The sequence below is a fragment of the Bolinopsis microptera genome, chromosome 4 (assembly GCF_026151205.1).
Source record: "Bolinopsis microptera isolate Bmic1 chromosome 4, MBARI_Bmic_1.0, whole genome shotgun sequence".
NCBI classification, from domain to species: domain Eukaryota; kingdom Metazoa; phylum Ctenophora; class Tentaculata; order Lobata; family Bolinopsidae; genus Bolinopsis; species Bolinopsis microptera.
In genome coordinates, this window is record NC_087075.1 from 10,374,432 (window position 1) to 10,392,468 (window position 18,037).

General features: G+C 38.3%; 4 protein-coding genes across 4 annotated transcripts in view; 2 read left to right on the forward strand and 2 right to left on the reverse strand.

The window, feature by feature from the left end:
- Positions 1-983: 983 nt before the first annotated feature.
- Positions 984-3,779, forward strand: LOC134813787 (general transcription factor IIF subunit 2-like). Its single transcript, XM_063821668.1, has 6 exons — positions 984-1,172; positions 1,788-1,881; positions 2,156-2,288; positions 2,456-2,552; positions 2,990-3,142; positions 3,648-3,779. The coding sequence occupies exons 1-6, from the start codon at positions 993-995 to the stop codon at positions 3,777-3,779; spliced, it is 789 nt and encodes a 262-aa protein (XP_063677738.1). The 5' UTR covers positions 984-992.
- Positions 3,780-6,828: 3,049 nt separating this feature from the next.
- Positions 6,829-18,037, forward strand: part of LOC134813950 (selenoprotein K-like) — a 30,335-nt gene continuing 19,126 nt past the window's right edge. The window contains exons 1-6 of the mRNA XM_063821898.1: positions 6,829-6,838; positions 7,280-7,364; positions 7,845-7,929; positions 8,149-8,167; positions 8,475-8,536; positions 8,664-8,698. Coding sequence (XP_063677968.1) covers positions 7,346-7,364; positions 7,845-7,929; positions 8,149-8,167; positions 8,475-8,536; positions 8,664-8,698 — 220 coding nt within the window. The 5' untranslated portion in view covers positions 6,829-6,838; positions 7,280-7,345. The remainder of the gene's footprint in view (positions 6,839-7,279; positions 7,365-7,844; positions 7,930-8,148; positions 8,168-8,474; positions 8,537-8,663; positions 8,699-18,037) is intronic.
- On the reverse strand, positions 9,577-12,428 carry LOC134813873 (uncharacterized). Its single transcript, XM_063821766.1, has 4 exons — positions 12,281-12,428; positions 11,494-12,110; positions 11,064-11,203; positions 9,577-10,931 (listed from the first exon to the last, which is right to left on the reverse strand). The coding sequence occupies exons 1-4, from the start codon at positions 12,338-12,340 to the stop codon at positions 9,742-9,744; spliced, it is 2,007 nt and encodes a 668-aa protein (XP_063677836.1). The 5' UTR covers positions 12,341-12,428; the 3' UTR covers positions 9,577-9,741.
- Positions 12,360-14,700, reverse strand: LOC134813874 (uncharacterized). Its single transcript, XM_063821767.1, has 6 exons — positions 14,544-14,700; positions 14,196-14,388; positions 13,805-14,034; positions 13,041-13,152; positions 12,589-12,782; positions 12,360-12,449 (listed from the first exon to the last, which is right to left on the reverse strand). Exons 1-6 carry the CDS (start codon positions 14,602-14,604, stop codon positions 12,406-12,408), a joined length of 834 nt encoding a protein of 277 aa, XP_063677837.1. The 5' UTR covers positions 14,605-14,700; the 3' UTR covers positions 12,360-12,405.

Genomic DNA, 18,037 nt, shown 5'->3' on the forward strand with positions numbered 1-18,037 from the left:
GAACTGAATAGCACTGAGTTCTTGTTGCAATAACAAATACACATTCGGAGGAGAAATGTTTAAGCTGAACATATCCAATAGAGTGTTGAGTAACACTGAGTTCTTGTTGATGTTGCACCTACATATAATTGTCTGGAGCTTAACTTATTGTGGACTGGAGGTAGGCTGTGTCTAGGAAACTATGTAGACGGTTAAATATTCGGTGAAGAACTCTATGACCTTAACATGTATAATAGAGTACTGGATAACTCTGAGATTAGAAGTCAGTCTCACGTGTGTTCAGCTGAGGAGGAGAGACTATACAGCAGCAGCAGAAATCTCAGATGAGAGACCATATTATTACAAGAAGATTGTTGCCGTGGAATAGGGTAGATATTTAAGTACTGGATAGCTGATATTAGAAAAATGTCATCTCACTAGCTACTACGAAGCAGGAGTTAGAAAAAGCAAAGGATTGTCTGTCCTCTCTAACAAGCCCCTCACTTATTGGAATTCTTATTGCAATTACACCTACATATTTGGAGGAGACCGTTATAAGTTGAACATTTACAGTAGAGTACTGAGTTGGACCAGCACTGTGACTGAGTTTTCAAGAGAATGTACTGAGCCATTAACTAACTGTCCCAGATTGCGTAAGAATGAGGGAGACTGGGAATACTGAACTGGATATTAGCCTGATATTATTATTACAATATGACATGCACAAATAAGATAATTAATCTATACCAAAACTGTTTACATACGATAATTAGTTTCATTGCTCTTTTAGTCTTAATACTATTTTAAATCTATTTCCTGAGTATCATTGATTTTACTTTTCATATGGCACAATAAGCAATATAAAAAATAACTGTTGTAAAAGTTGGTCAGATGTCATCTCTGCCAGTTTCAATGAAATTTTTAAACATGACATCATCATTTTGATGATCCAATGATACTGTAACTCTTGCCTTTACCAACCTTTACGAAACAAAACCACATTTTCCCAGCTAATGTCTGGTATCTATGTAGACCAACCTGAAATCAAGCAGAAGCCAGTGTCAACAGTTCGAGCACAGAACAGCCTGTGGTTGGTGAAGGTTCCTAAGTATGTAACTGATAGGTTGAGTAAGTGTGAACCTGGTAGCCAGTTTGGTGTTATTCAGACTCAGAGGAGCGCAGCTGGACAGGAGGTTATTTTTACTGCTCATCATCTCAACTACTACTTTGTTATCTATTTTTCCTTTTACAGGGTTAGGTGGCCGAGTGGTTACAGCGTTCGTTGTAGTGTATCGTAAAACACAGTAGTATTATACAGGGTGGCCCAGAAGTAACTACCCACACGGAACCCTTTAATAACTCACGTAATTCGTATTAGAATTGCTCGAAAATTTCAGAGAATATAGATATGGGTCAAACTTAGATTTCCTGAAAGATTCGAGCAATTCTAATACGAATTCTAATACGAATTACGTGAGTTTTTAAAGGGTTGTGTGTGGGTAGTAACTTCTGGGCCACCCTGTAGTACTATATTACCAGTATGTCTGTTTGAACGGAATCTTCATCATCACTTAAAAATCTTATCGATGTTTTTTAAATGTACTGATTGATGCATGAAGTGTTTGGTGGCTGTAGTTATGTTAAGATTGAATTTGAACTAAAAAATGTAAACTCCAAATGATAAATTGGTTCTTGAATCTAACCAGCTTTCATTGTTATAAATTGTTGAATCTGTAAAATTTGCTAAAATTAAATTTCTTGTTTCATCGAATTTCTTGGTTCATTGAGCTGATCAGTACGTGTTTCAGTTCACATTTGAAGTGGACCCGAAGCTGTGTGAGCAGAGTAATGGTCTCCCAGCATGTCCCTCTGTTCACACCATGAAACTTGGAACACTTGCAGGTAATCATCTTAGTAGATTTAGGAGCACTATCTACATCTAAGTAGATTTAGGAGTGCACTCTGTTATTACCTGTGCTGATAATCGCTATTTTTACTACAATTAAACTAGAGAGGATCAGGAGTAGTATGCTTATTTCAAAACATTATTGACACTAAACAGCCTGAAAGTTTAGAATCCCGCTGCACTGAATACCAGTGACTCCTGGCATGCATTTAGAATCTGGTTGTAAAGGAGCCTTCACTTTGACTAACCCCAACTGATCCATTATTGTAGGTGTTAACAGAAATCTAGCTGTGTACAGTGACACGGAGGATGCCATTAACATTGAGGGAATTGTCAAGACCAAGTTCGATGTCATGCAGCGCAGTGACCCTAAATCCTCTCTGTCTTATATGAAGTTGAAACGGTACATCTTATTTCACTATAGTTGTATTTGAATTTCTGCTTTTAACATTAATCTTTTAAGATTGTATCACGGAAGCTATGCTTCGGGACTTATTCTTGGTATCTTTTTAAGGAAAACTATTTAAACTATTTTAGTCAAGGTAGTGTTCACTTATTTATTGTATCTAGGTTTGAAGCGGAGAAAAAGATGGACCCTGGACGTAAAATAGTGATCACCAACAAATCTCATAACAACTTTAAACCTTCCAATGTTTCAAGAGAACAGGTAATTAGTGGAAGAGCCCACATACAATTTCTACCATTTGACGATACAAAATATGCTGATGTCGAGAATAACTAGATATTTGGCATCTTTGTGAAATATTATGTAGGGTCGGAACGATAATTTGTGGCCTGATGGTCATTCAAGAAAATTTTTTCTAAAATCTCTTATTATATTCTGATCATTTTACGTTTATCAAAGCTTTCTTTGGAAATAGAACTTTGAGTAACTCAATCGTATTTGTGTTATCCTCAGTGACCTTCTAAGATGGTCATTCAAGAAAAGTTCAGTCAAAACAGTGAAATTTGGGTCGCGGAAAGCTGAAATTCGAATATGTCCTACCGGTAGGACATATTCAAAATTTTCATTGCATAAAAGTTTTCTCTGATATATATATAATTTATTTAATCCATTAATAACCTGAATAACCTGCTTTTCAGATGTACACAACGAAAGCTGAGCGAGAAGAGAAGCTGCGGAATAAGAGGACGAGACTTGACGCGGACGCGGTGGAAAGTATGATACTGCGCGCTTTCAAGAAAAACCAGTACATATCACAGAAACATCTCGTATCAATAACTGAACAGCCTGAGGTTTGTACCTTCAGATAGTCCTTAACATGTTTTTTGAACACTTAATGATGAAGTTGCTATCACAAAAAAATTCTGCTTTGTGAGCTATATGTTTATACTTTTCTTCTTCTCTCTGGTATGTACTGCTTTGTGAGCTATATGTTTATACTTTTCTTCTTCTCTCTAGTATGTACTGCTTTGGGTGGCAGATACTCAGATACTGCACGTTTTATTCCTGGAAACAAGGGATGACTCACTTTTAAAACTTCCGGCCATGTTTTTTTTCTCCTTTTCTGTAAACTGAAAATAACTTGAACAGTCGAAAAAACTGTAATTCCTAATATTATACTATTATAGCGAAACAGAAACCTTTACCATCTGAAATATTGTCAGAATACCACCATTAGGGTAGTAATTAGGGTGGTAATTAGGGCACGGTAATTAGGGTGCTGCCACCTCCATAGCAGAGGTAGGAGGGACTGATATTACTGATTTCCAATTTATCACACAAAACTCTCCTCCCCAGGCATATCTTAAAGGATTCCTACACAAAATGTGTGTGTACAACCAGAAGACCCCTCACAAGAACACGTGGGAGCTGAAACCAGAGTACCGGTACTATGAGACTGATGGTCAGGGACCTTCTGAGGAAACTTAGTGGGTCCTCACTGAAAGGGGGGGCGTTTTTTGAGTGGAGCGGGGGGGGGGGGGGGGGGGGGCAAAAAGTAACGTTACGCCACTGGGGCTCAGCAGTCTGTTAGGGGTCGTTCACATATTACGTAATCATTTTTTGGAACATTTTTACCCCCCCCCCCCGTAATCAGTTTTAAAATTACACTAGCGTAATCATTCGGAAACCCCCCCCCCCCTCAGCTGATTACGTAATATGTGAACGAACTTTTATAAAACTTATTCACATTCTTGTGATGATCTGGCGGATGTGGCATCAGTTTTATGTTTGAAGATTAAAGCGTGTGATATCTTCAGAAAGTGAGCTTATAGTTAAAATACGTTATATTTTTTGAAGGCTCAAAAAGTCGATGCTTTCCAATTAATTACCATTTGAGTTTCACACGACGATTTATATGAGGCCTGAGCCCTATCACCCATGGACATTGGACAAGTATTGTTTATTTGTATCAGATATTAAATATGGACATTCAATTCGACTTGGCTGGGTTATGTTTCAAGTCATGGGTTATTTGTTCAATATTATTTCCATCGTGCATTTTTATATTGCCTGCTTTAAAGAAACACAATATTAAGTTATCCCAACATACAGACAACCTAGTCTTAATTAGGCGCCATTCTAAGCAACACGATGAACCATATTACAGTGTAATGGCTAAAAGAAACCTCACCCATGCAATGGCTGCCACATAACGTCATGTACTCAGGAGCAGAAAAAGTGCCTTATATTGAATGTGGTCAAGACGGTTCTATAGAATTAATTAAAGAACTAACGGTAGACATTAGACAAATCTCAAACTATTTTATTTTTATTTGATTTTATATTCTTATTTAAAATTGTTCAAAATTGCTTCTTCTCTGATTAAAAAAAATGTATTCATAACAGGGACAAAAGGAAATCGCGGCATGTACGGAATCGCGATTTTTCCCATTATTTGCGACAAATTTTATGTATAGTTCGCCGCGAAATCCTTTTGTCCCTGATTCATAAGTGTCTATGACAGAACGTCAACAGAACTGCTCCGTATAAACATATAATCATGAACTGAAGTATGAGACTGTTAAATGCTTCTGTAAATTTTATCTAAATTTACATTATCCCTAGGAAATATCACAATGGCAGAAGGTATATCAGTGCCAATGAATTTCGGGATCCGGTTTCTGGACTCTCCGACCCACAGTACCCTGGAACTAAAAACAAGTCAAGGGAAAATAGTGAGAGCCAGCTCAGTGATCCTATCATTCAACAGTCCCGTGATTGATCACATGACCACAACTCTACATCTGACCTGTGTTGATATGGAGGAGTTCAGTGAGGAAGCTGTGAGATATTTTGTCCACGCTGTGTACACCGCTGAAACTCCACTCATCCCTGGAGATATGTTTAGAGATATTAACAAGATGAGTCACGTGTTCAAAGTCACGTGGTTAGTTGACAGATGTGTCGGACTTTTCTCTCAGCTTGCTGATGCTAACTTACAGCCTTCTTACACAAACCTCCGTTTCATTTTCGAGGAAGCTGTTTTTGCTCTCACCAAACTTAACTGTCGGAAACTAAAGGAAATAGTTTTCGCAAAAATAAAGTCATCAAACATGACAAAAGAGTTCATTGCCAAGTATATGGAGGACCTTTCTGATCGGTCAGCACTTCAAACAGATTCAATTATCGAGTTAGCTGGATCTAACGTTCAATGGATTATTGAGCCATTTGCTCAATACCTGATGAACAAGGTTGTTGCTGAGGAAGCGGGCATTCATCCTAACTGTAAGCACATTCTTCACATTTGCGACTTGTCAAAATGGCAAGAGAAACACGCTGCTTTATTTGAAAATATGTTTGATTCTCTGGAGAAGTTAGCAGCTGGATGTTCTGAGGATCTGATTTGGGTTTTACAGCTACACAGAAATTTGTGCAAGCGAGCTCCCACTAAATCACTGGGATCGGATGACTCACCGCATGCATCCACATCAGTACGTTCTACAACTTCTGGAGGATCTGTAATTGGTACATCCGCTCAATTAGTTGACAAGAAACTTCACGAGAACGAAATTCCTAATTTGTTCCACACGTTGGACTGCGATCAAACGTTCGATGAACTAATTGATTGGATGTCTACTTCTAAGCAAGTCAGAAATCTTCTGATGTTCATTGAAGGTATCTGGACTTGGATGGTTAAGAATTGGAACCACCCTGTAATCGACTGTTCAACTACTTTGATGGACAGGATTGGAAATATAAGAAGAGAGCGAGGATGGAATGTTGTTCCATGTAACTATTTGAATGTTATGCGCTCTAGTAATAACTGGGTTTACTTCGTAACAGCAGTCAGAAATCGTCCAGACATTTGTTCGATTGCAGCTGATTCCGATGAGTTTTGGGTGGATGTGTACTGCAAAGGAAAACACAGCTTTGATTGTCTTTTTTCCCCTTACAATTACAGGCCATTCACCAGGATCCTTTCATATCCACATAGCAATCATCCTGGTTTGGAGCCTTGTACCAGACGTGACAAGCAGGCTTCATGTGGATTTACATTGAAGGTATGCAACAATGATGGGGAACTTTCCTTCAGACTTAATACTAATCCTGATAGTAACGGAAGTTTACATTTTCACAAAGAGTTCGAAGCGAAAGGAATGCACCTCGTAATCCGAGATGATGCTGGAAAATGCTTTCCGATCAGTTGGTTTGGTAGACCAACAATTTCTAACAATACATTCACCTGGAAATATTCTCCAGTCCAAAAGAGACAGCAGTTTTGGTTTGTAGTTTTGATATCTTTATCATGATTTAATTAGTCAATTGTTTATTGTTTATGATTACAACGGTGGAATGATGGATTCAACGAACATGATTCCATAAAGATAACAATTTTTGACGAAAGTGAGTTGTTGTTCTTTGGAACCCTTTCCACATTACCGATAAATGTTTACAACAGCGTTTTAAAAATAAATACTGCTGAGTGCTGACCAACTAATGATAGCCATTGCATTGTTATTGATTATGTTTTATCTGTAAATAATTTGTATAATTTCTACTTTGAATATGAAATTTGATATGATAAATTATTTATGATCTGTAGACAATTCATTTATGATATCTTGGTGTCTCAACATTTCTTTTCCCCATATAGGGCTTAACAATTAACATGCATAATGCAAACAAACGAAATCACGATTTACCGCGGATGTAGTCTAACAGTAAATCGGGGTTTTTTATTCACTGTATTGATCTTTTATTTTTTAAAGATGGTCATAGTCTCTCCATTTGAGCATCTTTTGTAATCCTGACATGCGCACAGGAAATAAAGCACATACACAAAGCTGAAAACAAAAAGCTTCACATCTTTTAATGACTGCGCTGTTTTAGAACTTTAGAACTTAAATTAAATATAAAATACAAGTTAGATATTATTGTTACATGATACCAGTACATTATTGGTCACACTGATAACTGTTTCGCGTTTAAGGATCAATGAAGCTCTGTCACATTCTTTCAGCAGATCAGTAAATTGAACTTCATATTCCACCACAATGCCCTACGTTTCTGGAGGTAAGAAATTTAAGATATTTAAAAATATTTTGCCAGCAACTTTTTAAAAATCATCATTTTTGACATGTTTCTAATATAAGTCATATTTTTGAATCATTATAAACTGATGGTGTCATTTCAACCGTTTTGGCAAGATGTCTTTGTCATAGTACTACGTTAGGTACTTTAGGTTAGTTTGGCAGGGATCCCTTCTGGACAACAGTATCTAGTACGTCCTCCAATCATTCCCGGTCCAAATCTTTTTGTAGATTCCATTCAAAGAGTGAGTTGTTGGTGATGACGGTGTTTCATTTGGTTGGATGACCTCTCCAAAAATTGAGCAATTGATACCTTGAAGGGTCCTAGAGCAGTTAGGCTGTTTACTTGTCGTGGGAGGAACTTAAGAACGTTGAAACTTTAGATCCATCATTTTAGATCTCGCTAGCTTTGCAGTTTGCACGTGCTATTTGCATAAAATATTCTCAATGATATTATCTTCAGGTCGTGTTCACGACTCACGCCCTATTGATGGACTTGGTTCAGTTAAAGACTTATTTTGGGGTGTTTTAAACTTCTGCTATTTATTGTAAGTATTTGTGAGTTATTTAGTATTTAATTATTCACAATTCGATCGTTACATTGACATCACTAGTTGTAGAGAGATTTTGCATGTTTGTTATGACACGTTTCAGTGGCGAACAACTAAGAATGTTTATCATGTACGATTTAATCAGATCCCAGCAGTGCTGTTTTCAATAGATCAGGTATACACCTGAAATTTATCTTTTATCAGCAAATATTTCAGTTTCCTGTCCTTAGTATCGGTGAGTTATTTACATTTGCATAACACTAAATTTTCAATGAAATAAAGGTACATATCAGGTTTAAATGTTTGTCAGTCGTTTATCGGGATCTTTCCCTCCCTTCCAAGTCGATAAAATGGAGTTGAAATTAATTGGATATTTGATTTCTTAACTTTATCATCATATTTTACATCCGACTATTTATTATTTATGAAAGTCATATATGTAGAGAATGTTTGACGTGGAAAATTTATCATTAAATAAATTATGCAATATAAGGCAATCTGATCAACTCTCAATGTTTAATAATAAAGAGCAATTATTTCAGCCAAGCAGTTCGCCGTCTAGAATAGGAGGAAACGGCCAGAGCGCTCCAAAGGCTCCTAAAAGGTTCGTTGTTAACATTAGGACACCTTATTTAACAGGAGATACCTTAATTAGTTTACATTGACTTTTGTGCTTTCATGACAAGTTGTACTTCCTTACTTTTGCTTGATAATAATTCATTATATTTCAGGAGAATGGGAGGTTTCGGTGGGGGTAGAGGCTCAGGTAACTAATTCACTTTTATTCAAAGCTCATCTGTTGTCTCTGCGCTGATACTCAAGCAGAATGGGTGAATCCCGTGACTCACAAATTAATTTTTTCCAACTGAACAACGTCGCCTACGAACATTTTCAATCGTAAAATTGTCAGTTTATATTTGAGCGTACTATCATAACTCGATGGAGCTTCGCCTATTTTCTGTTGTATATGTAGTATGTACCTACCCAAGCCCGGTGGCCACTTTTATTTCATGTTCAAACTATTGTATGAGGGCTGAGATGTCATGTGATAAGCCTATCCGTGTAAATGTCAGGGTGGAATGCTAAACAGTAACGCGCCAAAACATCGCATATTTTTGTGAGGTATGTCGCGCGCACGTACGGTCTCGTTTGAAATTTGGCAGACTGCGTTTTTACATGACATACGTATACCACTGGTTACGTATACGTTATTTTTGTCATGGATTATATTAAACGAATATTCAGCACTCGTACTTTTAAGTAGGTTATTAACGATATCTTAAAGTGCAATACAGTTGTAGAGTTGATTTGATTAAGATGTTTGTTAAGTTTTCGTGAACACACTTGGAGATATCACTTGACCCGTAATTCCGTTGACACACGCTGCAACCCCTTTTGATCACCGGCCGGCCGGAGTGCACGTGAAGCAGTAATTCCGGTGCTGGCTATTTAGGTTTATAACTGTAGAAGCAATTCACATTGAATTTGCTTTACATTCTTTTAACATTATCTTTCATGTATTTAAGATTGATAAACATCAATAAAATTAACGAGAGTATAGTTATTAACTATACTCTCGTTAATTTTTAATAACTATTAGTTAAACTTTGGTAAAGATAAAATTTAATTGGTAAGTTTATTTTTGGTTTGAAGAGCCTACTGAACACGCAGGTGTTATAAACATGATAAACATTAGAAGTAAAAAATAAAAAATGAGTTTATAAAATGTAAAGTTGTCATAAAGTCAAATCTTGAGCTATGGACAGGAGCATATCGAGTGTTACCTTAGATCAGTATTTCTAAAGATTTTCATCGTCTTAATAACCTAGGAAAATCGTCCTCATACTTTCGACCCCAGCAGAAGATAGCCTTGCAGCACGTCACATTCTTTGCGCTCTTGTCACATTTCTTACTCAAATTAGCGCAGGTATTATCCCCGATGTTACTAGCCTGATCCTCGCTGGCACATGATCTCTCTGTCCACTCTTCCTTCAAGCACTTTCTGTTCATTTTCTTGTACGCTCCCGGACACTGTTTCTTTTTCTGTTTTGTTTGCTTTTCTTCAATATCCTTTTCGTCGGGAGCCCCTTCCTCTGGTACTTTCTCCTCTTTTGGAATTACCTCTCCATTATTAGCAAAATCTTCCCTCAACTTTCGTCCCCAACAAAATATAGCCTTACAGCATGCCACACCATTCTTTTCACATTTCTTACTCCAAATCCCACAAGAATTATTCCCTGTATCAGTAGCTCCATCCTGATTAGCACAAGACATCTCTGTCCATTCCGCCTCTAAACACTTCCTGTTCATCTTCTTGTACGATCCCTGGCAACGTTTCTTTTTTGACTTTTCTTGTGCTATAGATGCCTTTTCTTCTTTTGGCGCTGTCTCTTCTTCAGATATTGTTCCTTCTCTGAGATCAGGAAATTCTGAAAACAACTTTCGCCCCCAACAATAAATAGCCTTACAGCACTGCTTTTTCTTCCCTTCACTTTCACAACGTTTACTTAAACTGCCACAAGAGTATTTACCAATATTGGTGGCACCGTCTTCATTGGCACATTCCAACTTTTTCCATTCTTCCTGCATGCACATCTCACTCATTTCTTTGTAGTTGTTGGTATTTGGGCAAATATTCTCCTCCTCTTCCTCCTCCTCCTCATCCGGCATGCTTTTCATATCATCTGGAGCGGCTTCGTCATCTACTGTCGGCTCTTCTGTCTCCTCTTCACTCACCATCTTTTCATCCGGCATGCTTTTCATATCATCTGGCGCGGCTTCGTCATCTACTGTCGGCTCTTCTGTCTCCTCTTCACTCACCATCTCTTCATCCGGCATGCTTTTCATATCATCTGGCGCGGCTTCGTCATCTACTGTCGGCTCTTCTGTCTCCTCTTCACTCACCATCTTTTCATCCGGCATGCTTTTCATATCATCTGGCGCGGCTTCGTCATCTACTGTCGGCTCTTCTGTCTCCTCTTCACTCACCATCTCTTCTTCTGATAAAACATTTTGTTACACCAGAGAATGGATGGACTCATCAATTAGGTATAATTACTCAATAGGTAAAATTAGGTATAAATACAACCGGCTTATTGAACAGATTCCCAAAATTCCAAATGGAAACTAACCCTTGGGAACGGTCCTGGTTTTCAGGGTGATTGTATACATGCAGCTTTCGGCAATATTGTAGGTTTCACAGAAGTATTCTCCCAGATCCCCCCTCTTCAGACTATCAGTTGTGAGGTTGTTTCCACTTACTTTCAGCGAACTGATTGGGGATGGTTACTATGGTTACTATGGTTACTATGGTTACTATGGTTACTTACAGTGATATGGTTACTTACAGTGATATGAACTGAGTAAGAATTCGATATATATATAGTCTGCAAGTTCTAGATTGAGATTACTGAACTAAAGCACCTGAAACATGTACATGATATACATAAAAAATGCGAAATGCGAAAATAGTTCCTTAAGTATAGCAGATATATACGAATACTAGATTAGAAGATACTAAGTATTTAATTAATTAACTACTTAATTAACAAATGTACTAACCTAGAAATATTGTTGTAGCGCCACCGGACACTCTCCTCGGGATACGCTGACTCAGACCGGGGACACGTTAACTGTACAGGCTCTTCAAGGTCTAACGTTATCTCTTTTGCTAACTTCCCGGTATGGCAGATCAGGTGGTTAACCAGAATGGTAATTTCAGGGCTGCTTACAAACTCAGCAACGTTCATTAACTTCAGCTGGAATGTAGTCTCATGGTCCGCTAAACTCAGGTTATCGACACTTAAAGAGTAGTTGTATCTGTAATCATTGTGGTCCAGTCTTGTCTCTATTCTGCTAGAAGACCCCTCGTTGACTGGCTCGAACTCTTCACCCTGAGCAGATCGTACCCACAGTGCTGTGGGGGCAGGGACAGCCACAGCAGACACCTCCACTACAACAGAGGACCCTATCTCCCCGGTCACGTGAGTGTTGGGGACTACGAAGGCACTGGGTTGTATCACCTCAACACTTAGTTCCCCTGAAACACTCTGGTGAGGTTGGAAAGGGAATGTGCCTTCTACCATTATCTCGTTAACAGAAGTACAGTAGTAATCCCCGGCGTCCTCTTGTGTTGCACTTTCTATTACCAGCTCTAGGTGGGTGTCATCGTGTCGCACCTGGTCATATCGGAGAGTTGTTATTGCAATACTATTAATATTAATCTAAAGGTCTTATTTCATTATTTAGTGAATCAAGAACGAAACTTTTTCATTCATATTTGAAAATAACGTGATCGAATTTAGAGAGTAATGATAGACTTGCTATACTCAGATATTATACAACATACCTGGTAGCCGGCAGTATTTTCTATCAACTCTGGTTCCTCCCCAACTCTGTTTCTGAACATGGTGACCTTGGCCGGTGGGAAGCTGGCAGGTATACCACATGACAATGTCACGGCTTCCCCGACTACTATTTGGGTTGATTCTGGGCCTGTTGCTCGCTCGTATCAAAATCTGGGGTACATTCGGGTGCAAAGTTAAAAAAGAACTGATTTAAAATAATCACTCGGAAAAATGGATATAGAGATAAGATAAGAGATCGGAACAATCCATCGAAAGCTTTCTCATTTTTCAGAAATAAATACTTACTTACAGTTGACAGTAACTTCAGCAGGAGCGAATACATTTTTAGTTCCATCTCTTCCAAAGCAGGTGTATTTGCCGGAATCGTATTTATCTACCCCAGATATAACAAGGTGTCCACTGTCCCGCTGTTCCCATTTCCCTGATGCTAACTTCGCGACTTCGTTGACGCGGGCTTGTTTGTTGCTTGTTGTTCTGTACCGCCTGACGGGTAATGGAACTTTATAGTTCTATTCCACGAAATTCAAAAAGTCAAATTTGTTCAAAAACAATAAAACTTTAATTAAAAACGAACACAACATAGAATAATGAATGAAAAATTGACCGTAGAAAATAAAAAGAACAATCGAACAAAGAAGTGGATACGACACAAGTCATGTCACTACAAGTCCTAACTTAAGAATAAACTAATTAACTAATTAATGGACTAATCAACTAATTAAATTCCCCCTCACTGCTCACCAGCCGTAAGTTTCAGCAGGTCTGTTAAACTCACAAACAAGAGTCACAGTACTTCCCACCACTGTTGATACACTTTCCGGTTTTTTCACAATACTCAGATCAGGAACAGCAACTGAAAATATATAATTAATATATTAAATATATTAGATATATATACGAAGCATATTTTTCAAGTTTAAGGGTTGGGGTGGGGGCTAGCAGGCTGGTCTATCGCATAGATGGTGTTGATACAGATTACCATAAATTACCATAATATATCGCAAGTGTAAATGATAAGAACTAATGGCTGCCGGAAAGTTGTGCCTTTTCTCACCCAATACAGATCAAGTTACCACGGGAAGATGACGAATTGAAACCAATAAAAAACTGCTTAATCAGATAGGACAGTTGCGCTCTGTTAATCATGAAATCCTATTTTGTGAGCTTCAGATCATACAGACCCTGTTAACCGAGTTACTTTAACATCCAGTTTTGAGGCTGCAAAGTCACGATTATAATCTGACTTGATTTGCTGAATTCTTATCCAATTAAATAACAGTATCTTTTATTTTCTAAAATCGTGCAGGAAGTTTAAATTTCTCCCCCCCCCCCCCCCCCAAAAAAAATTAATGACTTAGCTGGGAACGGGACAAAATCTTGGAAATATTTTGTGTCCGAACTGATTCATGCCCTTATCACGAAACAAGCTCAATGCACAAGTACCGTCACGTGAGTTGTGACGTCACGTGAGTTGTGACGTCACAAATTTATTGTGTAACACTCACCTATCATCTCTGCGACTGAAAGATGGTGGATACTAAATCCAGCTCCTGTCCTCTGAATCATAACACTGTCCCCGTATTTGCATTCCTCAGAAGGCGGCAGATACCCCGGCACTTCCCCCTCAACACTGATAACAAGGGTGAAGAACCCACAACTCTCTGCATTACCCTCACACGTACAACTGCTATCAGTACATGTCCACGTGTTAGCAACACCACCTGTCTTCCAGTACCTTAATAGATTTGGTTATGCCCTTATAAGGAAACATGCCCTTATAAGGAAACATGCCCTTGTAAGGCTAGATTGGATTGACTATTTTATTGTTTAATTATGTGCGTTGATATAACTCCGGTTTTTAGTGAGTCTGGGTTGGCTAAATATTGTTGTAATTACCTCACTATCTGTCGAACGCAATGAACTTGCTCCAGTTTGAACTTCAACCAGGCTTCACCGTCACTTCCAGGTAGTGTCCAGGACTTTGTGACCATGTCTGAGTCTACAGCGAATGTAGCAGAGAACTGGGATTCGTCACGGTTTTTTGTTTTTGAGTGTTTGGCACTTGTTACAGTTACTTCATTGGGAATATCTGAAATAAAGTTGTGCCGCTTACTGTGCGGTTCGGGGCAAAAAAGGTTGTCATGGTAATTCTGATGAAAACCTGGGGGGGGGGGGGGGGGGGGGGGGGGGGGCCAAACCTTTTCCTGTGTCGACTGATTCATCAAACAAACAATCTTTACCAACCTGTACCGCTAGCAGATCCTAGGATGCAGATCCAACATATCAACACTAGTGCTTTCAACATTGTTCCCTGTATTAACTGCACGTGCACAGGGCCTATTTCTACTAGAATGTACTGTGTTAATTATATTAATAAATTAAGTATAACGAAACTAAATGTGAGGTGTAACTTAATTAATAAAATATTTCGGAACTTCTCGAAATGCTGGCGGTAGCACTTTGATGACAAACTAAAATTCTAATTACTGGGAGGACCATAGATAACGAATATCATGCAAGTTTCGATACAGGTTCCCAAATCCCGACGAGAATAAGTATTTGTTAACCTTCTAATAATAACATCATCTCCTCCTCTTTTCAAAAAGGGGCACTGAACACCTCTCGAACAAAAATTCACCCAACAGTTATCTAATTTTCTAATTATCCTATAGAATTTGTACTGAGTCTGGATTCAGGATTGCTAACGGAGCAGCCTCCTCTATATAGTATAATATATATCTCGTCTAAGCTATGCTTGGTGTAGCGCTCGTTGGGATAGTATAGGAATTCTAATTCCTATAAGTTGGGAATGAGGTAATTGTCTGTTCACAGATCACCCTCTAGAAACATTTCCTGTAGATTCTTGGTATATACATTTGACAGAGCAAATTGCGGAGTGAGCCCAGTGTGCCCAGCCTTGCGAACTCGGTGGATGTCCTTGCTGTGCGGCAGTGTTAAACAAGGAACTGAAACCGAGGGGTTCCGTTCAGGCCCTTCACACTTTGTGTCTGTCTGGTTCTAATATACCGTTACAATAATGAATTTAATATATTGTAACGTATTTTTATCATGAATTCCTATTATTCTTCTAACCGCATTACAAAGAGGGCTGAATAACTATCATATTCCGTAATTTAAGACGACATTGCAGAAACAAAACGAAATTATCAATAATGGTTACTGACTTCTGCACAGAGAGACAGAGAGAGAGAAAGAGAGCGAGAAAGCGGTGAAAGACCGTCTACAGTATACACTTATGACCTATCTGTCATGAATACTTTTAAAATATTTAAGAAGCATCCCCAAGAGTTTACATCGTGATTTAATTCGATGCACGGAACAGAAACACTGGGATCATTAGGCGAGATTCTGGGAGATTCAGCAAACTAAGTTAGTTCACTGGTATTTACAGGAGGGTCAGTAAAAGCACGTACAGGCGGGAAAATTACGTGCGTCTCTCTCCCCTGTAGCACTAGGAGTAAGCAGTGTTCTAGAGCTAAATCTAGTTTTTGAGTCTCAGGATAAGTATGACCATGCACTAATTTATCAAAGCAAAGTCTTCATGGTCAGTTGAAAGCTAATCAAACGGAAAATAAACAATTTAACCTGTAGAGGACATCAACTTCAACGTTAACTAATATTAACTAACATCAAAATTAACTAACGCCGGTTAAAAGTTCTCATCAGTGGATCTCATCAGTGGGTCTCATTAGTGACTTGATATGTTAATTGTTTATCTAATGGCTCATTTCAACTTGAAACTTGACACGCATTACACCCTGTATTTATAGCTCTAATAAGATGATGACTTATTTGGATAGTCGGTCTGTCAGTGTGAACACACAGAAACCAGTAATGTTATGATAAGTAAATGTAGGGTCAAATAGCTGATAAACCACTAGGAAACTTAACCACTAGCCAATGGGAAATATGGGAATCATTAACAGTCCTATAGTTGCAGATGGGAGCCTATCACTGCACTGCTTAATTAGGCTCTAATGCATGTTGAAAATAAGTACATGGTAACATTTTACACCCTGTCAGAAAAGTATGCATATAATCAACGCTTGACACTCCCGCGTCCCCTGTATTCACATTCCTCACAATATCTGAATATCTGCTCCACCCTTTACTGGCAATCTAGAGAACTATAGTAGTACTAGTGTAAGCCGTGCCTACGGCCGGGACTTCACTATCGCAGTTGAATTGCAAAAGTATAAACAGTGAAAACGTTAAGATTGTGCAAAAGTATAAACTCGCTCAGTTGAAACCGACCGCACGAGAGTAAATTTAATTCTGAGCCCCCATCACGTAATACGTATCCAATAATAATACATGATAGTTAATAAGGCTCCACTACCGAATTACCTAATTGTGTACAAAGCAGTAATTAGGGGAGCTGTAAATGGGGAGAGAGAGAGTGAGAGAGAGTGTGAGAGAGGGACAAAAAGTGAGTCACTTTGATATCACATTTGCAGTACAAAACCATCATTTAAACCACTTACCACCGGCCGATTTAAATCACTTTGCACATTGGCTTCGTCAGAGTTTTGTCGAAACCATACCGGAAAAACCAGTCCCATAAGTCTTTCCGTTTTCTTGATTAAACCGTTAGGAAATTACCCACACACACACACCCACAGATTGACTGGGATTATTAGTATTGATAATAGGTTGGTGAAAGTGTTCAATACATATACATCTATACATGATATACGTTGAATAGATACCGGGCGCTACGGGAGACGGGAGGTTATCCAAATTCACTAGTGACTACAAGTGACTAAAAGTGACTACAAGTGACTACAAGTGACTACAAGTGACTACAAGTGACTACAAGTGACTACAAGTGACTACAAGTCTACGAAACTAAACCAGTAAACCGGGCCCAACAAATCGTCTTCCTACCGTGCAAGCTGTGCTCTCAGAGGATTCTGCAGGGAGACTGAATATGTAATTATCCTGCAAAGGACCGCACTGTGAAGTGTGTGATAAATTAGATCAACCTATATAGAGCACTACCTGGTTACAGTGTAGTGGGATCAGTTACACTGTTACCTCCTTCCGTTAAAATCACGTCCCTCTATATTCTTGTGATGCCTGCGGTGGGGATACTACAAGCGACTAGAACTTAGAAGTGACTAAAAGTGACTAAAAGTGACTAAAAGTGACTGCAAGTCACTACAAGTTGCTACAAGTGACTACAAGTGACTACATATTTATAAAAATGACTACAACTGGCTAAAAGTGACTGAAAATGACGGAAAATGACTGAAAGCGACTAAAAGTGACTAAAAACTTCTACAAGTTTCTACAAACTTCTACAAAATAAATCAAGAAAAATCTTGATTTTCCCAGTTAGGAAAAGGAATACTATCCAGACCCCAGAGTTTTGATATGTAGACTGACTATTTAAGGTACCGTCTAGCTAATCGAGTGTTTCTCAAATGTTCGGTTTTATCTTTTTATTCAGAATTTATTCCACCAAAAATAACTTTAAATGCATTTTATATTCCGAGCAATTGTATTAACTTGATCGGTTGTAATCTTCGTCGTTATTTTACGGAACATTCATCATATAACCGCCAATTTATTTTTATCTGATTCATATTCGATCATACTTCAGAGCTGCAGAGCAATTCTTTTTAATGACTGCGAATAAAACGATTAAGTTATTCACGAAAAAGTACGACGAATGCAATTTTGCTGCATTAAATGGAGATAATAGAATATTTCGA

Bases quoted from the DNA above. Each gene is read 5' to 3' on its own strand.
- LOC134813873 (XM_063821766.1), bottom strand. From the start codon at position 12,340: ATGTTCAGAAACAGAGTTGGGGAGGAACCAGAGTTGATAGAAAATACT. The intron at 12,111-12,280 runs GTATGTTGTATA...CGATATGACCAG, and splicing joins AAAATACTGCCGGCTACCAG to GTGCGACACGATGACACCCA. The intron at 11,204-11,493 runs GTTAGTACATTT...ATCCCCAATCAG, and splicing joins CGCTACAACAATATTTCTAG to TTCGCTGAAAGTAAGTGGAA.
- LOC134813787 (XM_063821668.1), top strand. From the start codon at position 993: ATGTCTGGTATCTATGTAGACCAACCTGAAATCAAGCAGAAGCCAGTG. The intron at 2,553-2,989 runs GTAATTAGTGGA...CCTGCTTTTCAG, and splicing joins CCAATGTTTCAAGAGAACAG to ATGTACACAACGAAAGCTGA. The intron at 3,143-3,647 runs GTTTGTACCTTC...TCTCCTCCCCAG, and splicing joins CAATAACTGAACAGCCTGAG to GCATATCTTAAAGGATTCCT.
- LOC134813874 (XM_063821767.1), bottom strand. From the start codon at position 14,604: ATGTTGAAAGCACTAGTGTTGATATGTTGGATCTGCATCCTAGGATCT. The intron at 14,035-14,195 runs GTAATTACAACA...AAATCTATTAAG, and splicing joins TGCGTTCGACAGATAGTGAG to GTACTGGAAGACAGGTGGTG. The intron at 12,783-13,040 runs GTGAGCAGTGAG...ATTACCCGTCAG, and splicing joins CCTGCTGAAACTTACGGCTG to GCGGTACAGAACAACAAGCA.